This window comes from Gopherus evgoodei, chromosome 3 (assembly GCF_007399415.2).
Source record: "Gopherus evgoodei ecotype Sinaloan lineage chromosome 3, rGopEvg1_v1.p, whole genome shotgun sequence".
Lineage (NCBI taxonomy): Eukaryota > Metazoa > Chordata > Testudines > Testudinidae > Gopherus > Gopherus evgoodei.
This window is the reverse complement of record NC_044324.1, coordinates 69,490,558-69,503,616: the sequence shown is the minus strand read 5'-3', so window position 1 is coordinate 69,503,616 and position 13,059 is coordinate 69,490,558. Positions and strand designations below refer to the sequence as shown.

The 13,059-nt window shown below is 40.5% G+C and overlaps 1 protein-coding gene across 1 annotated transcript in view; it reads right to left on the bottom strand.

The window, feature by feature from the left end:
• MYO6 (myosin VI) overlaps positions 1–13,059 on the bottom strand; it is a 187,506-nt gene that overhangs the window by 87,278 nt on the left and 87,169 nt on the right. The window contains 3 exon segments of the mRNA XM_030555784.1: positions 305–377; positions 9,982–10,073; positions 11,567–11,724. Coding sequence (XP_030411644.1) covers positions 305–377; positions 9,982–10,073; positions 11,567–11,724 — 323 coding nt within the window.

The window sequence follows — 13,059 nt, the reverse complement described above, 5'->3', positions numbered from 1 at the left end:
GTGGGCAGAAGCAGGCAGTACTTAGAGACGTACAGGGCCATCTGCAACAATTGCCACAAGAAAATAAAATAAATATGCCTCAATCTTGCAACTCCATCAGTGAAGAGACCTCTGAATCCACACAGACACAGTTGCAGCATCAGGAACTAAAACCCCAGAGCAGGATCCACAATTCTAGGACAGTGACTGATAACGACAAAATTACTACACTACTCAACATATTTTTTTTATTCTATTGAAAGCCACTAAGCTCCAGGACCATAACACTTTAATGAAACAGTATACATGTTTTTCAAGTACATACCTATACAATCCTGATTATCTACATAGTGCACTTCATTGACTCCCAGATCTTCTTTCTGGTAAAGTTCTTGTTCCTAAAATAGAAAAAATAAAAATATTCAGGGGAAAATACCGTTTACCATAGTTTTTCCCATGCACCAAAAGAGACAATTTTAACTTCTATAATGACAATGAACAAACAAACAGGAGATTTTAAAGTGCTTGGCTATAGCTTAATATAGTTCCAATTCCATTTCCTTAAAACTAACAATACATGTTTTAGATAAATTAGGATAAAGTACTTCAGTAAGATGTCAATATTTGTCTTGAGAATATTACTTTCCAGTGTTAGAATCATTTGGAGTTCAGCACTTTGTGAAAAATTATTAATATGAAAAATTATTAACAGGAAAAACTGATCTTCAAATTTAACTTATTTCTAGTTTCTTAGCAGGGTTACTTGATTACTTTCAAACATATACGCAAGAATTTAAAAAAAGTCTAAACAATATATTCTTGATTAAAAATAATGACTTCCTGAAACGAATACAAAGAGATTCTAAAAAGCCCTGAATCCCAGTTTAGAATGTCACAATAAACATGATGAGAAAATTACGATCTTTTCTCCTTTACACCTTCCACATAGGGTATTTTATTTTACAGTATGCTTTAAGTGCCAATTTGAGCTTTCTGGTGATCATAAAAGTTTCTCCTGTGCTGTGATTCTGACATATGAAATTGTTCTAAGAACCAAGTGCAACTAGCACCACACAAAACATTTTTAAATTCTTAAAGTTTCAGAAATATATTTCAGAAAACATTAAGATAAGATGTCTTTTACTTGTCCATTAAGCTACATCTCAGATATATAGCTCCTTTGTGCCTTCCGCCACCCAAAGTGTGGTAGTAGATGTCTCATGGAGATTATAAAATGAAGAGCTTTTGTTTTGTTTTTTAAAAAGGTAACGTTTAAAACATTTTTAAATGAACCTTGTAAGCTTTTGGGTGGGTTTCCCCCCCCTCCAATTTCTAAGTTCTAAAATTATATAAAATACATTAAGACTCAATCAATTTTCTTCCTCCTCTCCAACTTCCTCCCTACCAGCTCCCACTCCCCTTTTAAAAAAATATTTTTTTTTCAAACTCAAATTGATTTTTTAATGCTACCCAGACATAACTGCAGGATACCTTGGACAATAAACTGCTTAGTTTATTTTTTCTATTTGAAAATTAAATTGGGAGCATTAAACATTTCCCAAATGTGCTCTTCCCACCATTTATATTACACAGCAACCAGAGGGGCCAAACAGGATTGTGGATCTATTCCTTTCCCATGAAAAACTGATATCAAGGTAGAAGATATTACATGAGAAGGTAACCAATAAGTTGTGGCCCTGGGTGCCCCTCAATGCCAAATGGCAGAGGGCTCATCATAATGTAACTCATATCAGGTTTGACACACTCAGTGCCCACAACACACAGCTCTCATAAGGCTACATCTTCACTACCCGCCGTATCGGCGGGTAGCAATCGATTGCTTGGGGATCGATATATCGCGTCTCATCTAGATGCGATATATTGATCCCCGAATGCACTTATATCGATTCCGGAACTCCACCAACCCGAACGGAGTTGCGGAGTCGACATGGGGAGCCACGGACATCGATCCCGTGCCGTGAGGACGGTAATTCGATCTTAGATACTTCGACTTCAGCTACGTTATTCACATAGCTGAAGTTGCATATCTGAGATCGATTTTCCCCCATAGTGTAGACCAGCCCTAAGATGATATATGGAACATACTAGTGACACACTGTTCCCAAAAAGCATTGTGTAAAGGCTGAGTAAAAAGAGTTATGTGTGTGTGTGCTGGAGATGTGTTCTTCAAGTGTGTTTGGAAGGTAGTACATACACCAAGCCTGACAAAGGAATGTGGATTTGCATGTCTGGCTGGCTTGGTTACATAGTACAAGGAACGTATATTTACAGATAAGCTAAACAAAGCCATCAAGCTAATGAGTGGCAAAGGAGACAATTTAGTAAGCACTCCCAGGTAGGGAGAACAAGGGAATCTGCATCCCAGGAAGCTTTCCTGGCTCTTGAGGCAGGGACAATGGATTTTTGGTAATAGAACATGCAGAAAGACATTTTAGTTAACCGTCATTTAGGGAACACAGGGAGCAGTACTCTCTGAGCCTGTGAAAGTTGGATCCCTTGGCCAGGAGAACCAGAGATGCTGGTGACTTGATGTAGGTGAGGAAACTAACATGTAACAGTTTGTAACTTGCTAAAATTACATTTTAGACACTAAAAAACGTGTTTTGTTTGCAAGAATAGCTGTCTCTTTTTCCCTTGCTTATCATTTAAATCTCTGTTTTGTAAATAAACATTCTTAGTTTTACTATAAACCATCTCAGTGCTGTTATATTGAAGTCAAATGTGAGTCTTCAGCTAAGCTAACAGGCTGATGTGTGCTCTGTCTCTTTGGAAGCATTGAATTTAATAATTTCTGTGGGTGTCCAGAGAATACACAGAAGACATCTATGGGGAACTCAAGAACTCGGGTTAATTGCTTGTTACCTACAAGACATAGTTTAAATTGGCAGGTTCTCGAGGAGTTTGCTGGCAGGGCAGATGGGCTGGACTGGCAGGAAGCTGACACACAGCTTAGTAGCAGCAGAAATGCTTTCACTTGCTGAGGCAGAAGGGTAAGACAGTGGCTTACAGTTCTGGGAGTCCTGATCAAAACATCACAGTGGTGTGGTCTGGACAGGATAGGATTCATACACTGCCCAGCTGACTGATGTTCACATTTCAAGCACTGATAAAGTAGATTTTATGTGAGAAGGCTGGGGACAGTCAAAAACAGTTACAGTTTGTTGTTTTCGGTTTATTTCAGGCAACAAAAGAACGTATAAAAATGAGCAACAACAAAATATCTATGAAATTAGAAATAGCCAGACTGAAGGCTGAACAGAAAGATCAAGAAAGAGAAGCTGTGACACTGTGTATGAACACCAGAAGTGGGAAGCTGAAATGAGAGCCAGTGGGAGGCAGAAAGACAACAGCAAGGAGAAGCATACCAGCAACCCTGGAAGAGGAGACAGCTGCCCGTTAGAGAAACATGGAACTGAAAAATGGGCAGCCCCAAAATAGGGTAGGAAAAACAGTGTAACCTGAGCTGGGAGGAAAACCACAAACAGATCCCACAGGTCCCAAGTGTTCCCTCTTCACAAGGAACACCCAGCTGAGATAAATTATCCCCCGAGCACAAAGGATCAGATTGTATTAAAGAATAGTTCTGTACTTTTGAAAGACTGTGCAAATTACATAAAATTCCAGAAGCCCAGAAAGTGCCCACAGTGATTACAAAGCTCTTGGGTGAAGCATTAAATGTGTGTAATGAAGTGGAAACTGAACAGAGTTTGAAGTATGATGAATTTTAAAAGGCTGTGTTGCAAAGGATTCAAATTACCCCTGACATGTACAGGGTGAGATTTAGAAACCTCCAAGAAGGTGATGAATCACAGAGAACATGTGTGTAAAATGTGTGATTTGATGAGCAAAGGGGGAAGGGGCTGATTATGACAAGTTATTTGACCCCCGTGCAAAAGGGCATTTACTAAGCATTTGCTCTGAAATCAGAGAAGCCAATTGGGATAAAACTTTAGGTTCTGTACAGGAAGCAGCTGTACAGGATTTGTTCACAGGAAACAGCCAGGACAGAGCTGAGTGCAAACCGCAAAGAGAAGGGCAAAAGCCTGGTGTAAAGGGGAAACTCCATTTCACCCTAGGAAAATGTAGGGTGGTTGGAGCCCAGAAGCTCCCCAAAGCCGACCCCCATCATGGTAATCACATTTACAGACCCTAAGAAAAAGTGTTATATATGAAACTCCACTGAACACCTGACAAACAGGTGTTCTAAGCAAAGGGAATTAAGCCCACATACCACCCAGCCCATATCTTTAGCAGAACAGAAGGTGGGGGCCATGTGATAAGAAAAGGGAGTGAACAAGTAGGAAAAGACAGAGTTGTGAATGACTTTGAAGCTTAGGAGATGGTATGAATACATTTGCTCTGACTCTAAAACCAATGTCTGCTCCTTATATAAGAAATGAGCCTTCCGATACCCACTGAACTAGCTCTGTAAATGCAGATGTGCAGAAGGAAATACTAGGATCTCTTTCATAGAATTAGAAGGAGCATAACCCTTAAAAGATGCAAGACACTCTGAGAATAAACTATCCATCAAGAAAGTAGCTGGGGCCAAGATACAATTAGCTCCATAGAATGACTATTGGCTTACCTATGGATGTTTATATCTTTAATTCAAAATTTTCAGCCAATATGTATGCAAATTAACATTCAAAGGCAGTGACTCCAGATATCTAAAACTCCACACATAGGCTCTAGAATTTGAGGTACTCAAGAATTCCCACAGGTCCCGAGTAAACCTTTCAGGTAACTACAAAATTCATCTTGTTGAAGGCATCAAGAATAAATAGAATAAATTAAGTTTAGAGTTTCCATGCCAAGCTGTTCTAAAAATATGAAATAGGAAAAAAAAAAGAGTTAAGGTACTTTTCAGGGGATATGAACTCGTGTTTTCAAACGTCTGATCTTGCAAATATCTTGTCCTATAACTCCGCAAACTTCTGGCAAAACACTATTCCTATATGTCACCAGTCCACAAGGACATTCAGCCAGATCGATTTACTTCTGACAAAATTGGAGGGAGGCATTCAGATACAGCTTGTAAGAGAAACTTAATTAAACTTTAGATACATTTTGGAGAAATCATCCTCTCTCCACAATAGCAGCAAAGAATCCTGTGGCACCTTATAGACTAACAGACGTTTTGGAGCATGAGCTTTCGTGAGTGAACACCCACTTCCTCAGATGCATGTAGTGGAAATATCCAGGGGCAGGTATATATATGCTAGCAAGCAAGCTAGAGATAACGAGGTCAGTTCAATCAGGGAGGTTGAGGCCCTGTTCTAGCAGTTGAGTTGTGAAAACCAAGAGAGGAGAAACTGGTTCTGTAGTTGGCAAGCCATTCACAGTCTTTGTTCAATCCTGAGCTGATGGTGTCAAATTTGCAGATGAACTGAAGCTCAGCAGTTTCTCTTTGAAGTCTGGTCCTGAAGTTTTTTTGCTGCAGGATGGCCACCTTAAGGTCTGCTATAGTGTGGCCAGGGAGGTTGAAGTGCTCTCCTACAGGTTTTTGTATATTGCCATTCCTAATGTCTGCTTTGTGTCCATTTATCCTTTTCCGTAGAGACTGTCCAGTTTGGCCGATGTACATAGCAGAGGGGCATTGCTGGCATATGATGGCGTATATTACATTGGTGGATGTGCAGGTGAATGAACCAGTGATGGTGTGGCTGATCTGGTTAGGTCCTGTGATGGTGTCGCTGGTGTAGATATGTGGGCAGAGTTGGCATCGAGGTTTGTTGCATGGATTGGTTCCTGAGCTAGAGTTATTATGGTGCGGTGTGCAGTTACTGGTGAGAATATGTTTCAGGTTGGCAGGTTGTCTGTGGGCAAGGACTGGCCTGCCACCCAAGGCCTGTGAAAGTGTGGGATCATTGTCCAGGATGGGTTGTAGATCCTTGATGATGCGTTGGAGGGGTTTTAGCTGGGGGCTGTATGTGATGGCCAGTGGAGTCCTGTTGGTTTCTTTCTTGGGTTTGTCTTGCAGTAGGAGGCTTCCGGGTACACGTCTGGCTCTGTTGATCTGTTTCCTTATTTCCTCGTGCGGGTATTGTAGTTTTGAGAATGCTTGGTGGAGATTTAGTAGGCGTTGTTCCAGGTCGGCCGACTCACCTCAGCTCTCGTCCACTCACGCCCCTTCTCTACCTATGCTACATTGATGACATCTTCATCATCTGGACCCATGGGAAGGAGACTCTGGAAAAATTCCACCACGATTTCAACAGCTTCCACCCCACCGTCAACCTCAGCCTGGACCAATCTACACAGGAGATCCACTTTCTTGACACCATGGTGCAAATAAGTGATGGTCACATTAACACCACTCTATATCGAAAACCTACTGACCGCTATGCCTACCTTCATGCCTCCAGCTTCCATCCCGGGCACATCACACGATCCATTGTCTACAGCCAAGCACTGAGGTACAACCGCATCTGCTCTAACCCCTCAGACAGAGACCAACACCTACAAAATCTCCACCAAGCATTCTCAAAACTACAATACCCGCACGAGGAAATAAGGAAACAGATCAACAGAGCCAGACGTGTACCCGGAAGCCTCCTACTGCAAGACAAACCCAAGAAAGAAACCAACAGGACTCCACTGGCCATCACATACAGCCCCCAGCTAAAACCCCTCCAACGCATCATCAAGGATCTACAACCCATCCTGGACAATGATCCCACACTTTCACAGGCCTTGGGTGGCAGGCCAGTCCTTGCCCACAGACAACCTGCCAACCTGAAACATATTCTCACCAGTAACTGCACACCGCACCATAATAACTCTAGCTCAGGAACCAATCCATGCAACAAACCTCGATGCCAACTCTGCCCACATATCTACACCAGCGACACCATCACAGGACCTAACCAGATCAGCCACACCATCACTGGTTCATTCACCTGCACATCCACCAATGTAATATACGCCATCATATGCCAGCAATGCCCCTCTGCTATGTACATCGGCCAAACTGGACAGTCTCTACGGAAAAGGATAAATGGACACAAAGCAGACATTAGGAATGGCAATATACAAAAACCTGTAGGAGAGCACTTCAACCTCCCTGGCCACACTATAGCAGACCTTAAGGTGGCCATCCTGCAGCAAAAAAACTTCAGGACCAGACTTCAAAGAGAAACTGCTGAGCTTCAGTTCATCTGCAAATTTGACACCATCAGCTCAGGATTGAACAAAGACTGTGAATGGCTTGCCAACTACAGAACCAGTTTCTCCTCTCTTGGTTTTCACAACTCAACTGCTAGAACAGGGCCTCAACCTCCCTGATTGAACTGACCTCGTTATCTCTAGCTTGCTTGCTAGCATATATATACCTGCCCCTGGATATTTCCACTACATGCATCTGAGGAAGTGGGTATTCACCCATGAAAGCTCATGCTCCAAAACGTCTGTTAGTCTATAAGGTGCCACAGGATTCTTTGCTGCTTTTACAGATTCAGACTAACACGGCTACCCTTCTGATACTCTCTCCACAATGTTATATTTCTTTTAAATATAGTAACAAACTCTAAAGCCCCCTCACATTATAAGTCACTAAATGAAACCCAATCTAAAGCATTCAAACTATTAAAATTATTTGATTATATACTCAAATGCCACTTTCATCTGTACAAAGCTTGCAAACTCTGAGTATGCATCAATTACTGTTTTTCGATGTATTGTAATTTTAATTAAATATTCTTCCTAGCACTCACATGAATAGGCAGAGAACAGCCTTTTTTATTTCCTTATTATTGGCCTGTCTTAGCAAATTTGTGTCTGCAATAGACTGCTAGGCATATTGTGAAATATATCATCTTTCCTTTGGCCACGATAGGCTTTAACCCAGCCCATGTGACAAGTGAAGGAGCTCAAATAGTATCCAAAATTTGAAGAAAAGAACTATAAACAATAATTTAATATTTAAAAAGATAAAAGAATCTGCTTGGCTTTGGTATATCTTTAAGATAATTGCAGTACAATAACTATTTGCTCAGAAAAATGCTACTCAGTATAATCTGACCTTTTACCTAGTTTTCTAGTATGCATTACAAAGTAATAAAAAATTGTTATTTGTAATTGTTCTCTGAAAGTACTATCTCACAGGGATGACACAGTCTTATCTCGCCTTCAAAACTAAAGTTTGTATGTCCCTTCTAACTTCAATCCACTAGAAAAAAAGGGCTACCACCAGATAGAACTCAAATAGTTTTAGTTACTGTTAGCTTCCATTTTTTTTAAAGTGCTTACTGCTATCAATAATTTAGTGAGTCTTATAAAGGAAGTACTTAAATTTAAATACAGCTAGTAAGAGACTGATAAGAATATTACCTCCAAGCTCTGCTACCTCCATACAATCTCAGACTATCAGGACAACATCTATCCAACAGAAAAACCAAGAACTCCGAAAGCTTAGGATGTTAAATGCCACCATAGTGACAAGAAGACTGTAAAAAGGTTTTTGGCCTTGGAATTTGAAGCATCTTCTTAATGTTCCTGCCATGCTGAGGAAAAATGGTACTCAGACAAGAAAAATCATCTCTCTCATAAGTCTGATGAAAACCTGATTTTCCAACAATTTAGTCACCGATGCAGTTTTACTTAAAACAGCTCCATCTGGAAGTTCATTCAGAAGTTCTTAAACCATGATTACAAAGTCACTTTTCTGATTGCATGGTAGAGTTTGATATCCTCTTTCAGTGACTTACATAGTAAATGTTCTCGGGTCACAAGTCAACATAGTCCTAAAATTAAAGTTAATTAGTTCCTGGGATAAAACTGTGCCAAAGTAGCCAGATTCTTTCTTGCCCTGAGCTTCTAAAAGGCCTGGCTCACTTAATCCAGTGTTCAGGTGAGCCTCTTCAATCTGCCCAATCCATTACTCTTGTTCTTAGGAGTATGATAAACTGCTTTGACCTCTTATGCTCTTATCCCTTTCCTACCTAGCTCTTCAGTATTACAGGCAGACAGACAAGATAAGGAGCTGTTTCTGAGTCTTGCCCCTCTCAGGCTGCCCCAGCCAAAGTACCAATGGTCCTTTTCAGAGTTTAACCAGTAGTTTATCCAATCATACTGGTTTTCAACAAAGTCTTCTTAATATGCAGCAGAAGTGCAACCTGAACACACGCCATTTTAGTTTTTATTCACTACTTTAAAGTCCTAGATCAGTTTCAAACATACTGACTTCATGAGCACTACCTGTTGAGAAGGGGTCACATTTGATAGTACTATTTGAGGAGAAAGTATTTCTTAATTGAGAGCTTACTGAATTCTGAAAGCTAAGCAGGGCAGTTGGAGTAGTGACAAAAAACCTGTGCAGTCCTGGGGCACATGCAGTTTAATAAGGGCATCTGAACTCTCTCTCTCCCCTTTTGCATGGGGAAGACAAGGAAAGCCACAAAAGTGGTGCATTTTAGATTTTACCTTGTAGTCATCTTTCAGATCCCTCCTTAGAAATCTTCTCTGCCACAAAGCCTACACTAAACAACAGTTAGGCATTTTGTGTGCTGTGACCAGTTTATCAAACTGACTAATATGTCATTGTTTCCTGGCATTTCCCACCCCCACCCCCACCCGTTGCCTATAATCTCATACTCCAACTGTAAACTCTTCAGATCCAGGACTGTCTCCACTGTATGTCTACTCTGGCCTCTAGATGTTAACACACTACAATTAATAATAATAATTGCTTAGTGCATTGTGCTTAATGCATGTTCCCAAAGATGAACGAAGCACCAACCAACTCAGACTGGGAAATAATTTGATATATACAACAAATGAAAAACTCTTCAACCAAGAGCAGACTACACTAAGTATACACTTGACTCTACACTATAACAGACACACAAAGTTCTTTAGTTGTAATTAAAAGGAAAATGAACAAAAAGTGTATGGAAAGCATTGCTATTTCATATACCCTTATCTTAATTTTCTTTTCAGACAAGTCAGTGGGTTACTCGGACGAAGTGGAATATAAATTACCTCTTTCAGAATCCTTTCATTGAAGAATTGCTGCAGCTTTTCATTACAGTAGTTAATACAAAACTGTTCAAAACTGTTGTGTTCAAAATATTCTGAAAAACAAAACGTTAAGCTGCTTTTAATTATGATAAATTAGTATTCTGAAAATTTAGTTATATAATGTTGGGGGAAGGGGGTTAAATAAAGTTAACGTTTTAACACCAAATCTTTTGTTCAGCTCCATGACAAGCATATTGAATGAAGTGGTTTTACAGAGTCTCATAGTACCTGTAACAAGTTGGGTATAAACCAGAAACAAAAAGGACGTGAAAGTTCATGTTTCTGGAACCAATAACTTGCAGTTATATCTGATCTCTCACTCTCCAATACAAGTTATTACTATTATTATACACAGCAAGAATGCAGCAGAACAAGGCCCTTATCTCCACGCTACCACCTGCCACCCTGAAGCTACTTCACAGCACAGCCCTTACAAGAGCCATATCACCTGTGGCTCCCCTGGCCATCACTGTGGTGGCTGATATCCACATTACCCTCCTTCTGTTGGTGGTGTGCATCCTCACCAGGAGTGCTTCCACCCACTGAAGAGGGGCAGTGTGGGGGGCTGAGAGTCAAGGCTTGCAGCTCGCCATGGAGAGATCAGCTGCCCCCTAGGCTCTCAGCTCTCTGCTGGGAAGGGAGGAGGGGCAGCCATTCACCATGGCGCCCACCGGGGCATTTATGTGCGCCCGCCTAGTGCCCAGCAGGGGAGAGAAGCCGCGACCCTGTGCCTGCTAGGGACCAAGAACTCCGGGGCTGCAGGCTGCGGGCGCCAGTGTTCTTGGTCCCCGGTAGGCGTGAGGCCGCGGCTTAAGCCGGAGAGAAGCTGGGGCCCCACGCCTGCTGGGGACAGAGTACTCCAGGGCTGCAGGTGCCAGTGTTCTCTGTCCTTCCGGCTTCTCTCCGTACTGCCCAGAACTGGTGCCAAAAAAACCCAAAACAAAAACCAACAACAAAAAAAACCAAAAACACTTCAACTGCAGAATGGATGGAATGCCGCCCCGTAGCATGTGCTTGCTCCACTGGTGCCTGGAGCCGGCCCTGTATGTGAGTAATTGTTGGCGCCCGTCACACCCTTCTGAAAACATGAATGTGCTACTGGACACAAAAAGGTTGGAGACCACTGATTTATCTTATACACCAAAACTGTAAAAATTAAATTCTGCCATGCCTAGTCTGGGAACTTTCTTGGACTCAAACTGCACAGACTGGACAGAGCTACACACAGGAAAAAGTGGTGTCTGTGTAAACACTCCAGCTTCACATTCATGATTTAGAGATTCTGTTAATATCGTGAGAAACTCCCCTATACCTTCGTATCTCAGAATTATCTGAATAGTGTCCATTCTCATTAATGTACCATTGAACCTACTCACAGTGTGTGTACATATACACGAATGATAAAGAACAAGAAAATCCAAGAACTTTCTACCATAAAATCATGCATGAATCACTGCATCTCTGATAGCAGTAGAATAGGTAAAACTGATAAAATTATTTAGTAAACATGAAACTGGCAAAAAAAAAAAGAAAAAAGAGCACTTACCAAAACCAGCTATATCTAGAACACCAATGAAGAAAGAGGAGGTCTCAAATGGAAAACACTGGTTTACTCGGTTTACCACATGATCAAAAAGATGACTATATACAGTTTTAGCCAAGGCATCTCGTGCATTATTCGCTTGTTCTACTTTCAAGGGTACCCTACAAAACAAAAAAACAAAGAGACATCATTAAGTTTCAGAATCTTTTCACTGTTAATCACTTGAAACTACAAGGATGGAGGAAGATGTCTTTTCATTAAGGCACTGGACTAGAACACTGAAAACTTGGGTTCTAGTGCAACTTCAAACACAGCCTTCTTGTGTGATTTTGGGTAATTCAATCACTCTGTGCCTAACTACACTAGCTGTAAAACATAGATAAATCTTCCCAACGTCATAGGAGTGTTGTGAAGATAAACTCAGACACCTATAGGGATAAGTGCCATAGAAAAGCCAATAAAATAAATAAATACACTTCAGTGTAACAAAATATTCATCAGCTGCCACCATGACGGTGTCATGATTTTATTTTTGCTTTGTGTTTACTAATTATAGTTTACTACGCTTTTACAAAGATTAGGACATCAGTTTATCAGTAATTGGGGGGGGCGAAACTGGACACAATTTGTTTATATGCTAAAAAGGAAGGGGTATTTTTTTTGTTTAATAATCTGGAAAAGGAGAATATGTCCTTGGGTTTTCTTCTTTTAAATTTTCAGCTTTTATGCTGCAATGTGCTTTTCCTAGCTTCATACCGTTTTCTTGGTTTTACTGTTTAAAAAGTTGTTTATGACTTCAGATGTTACAAAATACAGGATGAAAAAGATTCCAAGCACATTGGGTAAATCCAAAGCCAGTTAAGTAAATCTATGTTCAAATATATTTGGCATTATGAAGTAGCTATCTAAACTCCTGAGAATGCAAGTTTTTTCAAGGCCAGTTGAAAGATTTACATATGAAAAATTACATCAGAATGAAAAAAATACAGATATACCTACAGAAATCCATCAAATAGTCAGATATTGCACATATGAATAAGTCATACATTTATTACTAGAAACCAATGTACAACTAGATGTGTGGGAAAAGACATTTAAAACAAGGAAACATGCAGCTTCACTAGAAGTCAAAATATGGAAAAATATTTTTTAATATATTTTAGTGCGGTAAAAAAACAAGAACACACACTCAGGCCCCACTCCTTCTGCCATTGAATCAAACTGCAAAACTCCCAGTACCTTCAATGGTGCAGGATTGGGCCCTTAAAAGAGCAAAATTTTGCATGGAAATGTTAAGACCCCAGCAAAACATGCTGTAAACCTCTTTTAAAAGGAAGTTAGAATACAATATTGACACTACTTTGCTGATAATGGCTATTACAAGTTTGTGCAGGGTAAGAAAGGCATGGAATTTATTTTTTCTTAGGAGAACAACTATATGTCTTAGTGTTAAAAAAGATCAGGGATGAAGTGGGATGGACTGAATGGGTAAGGGT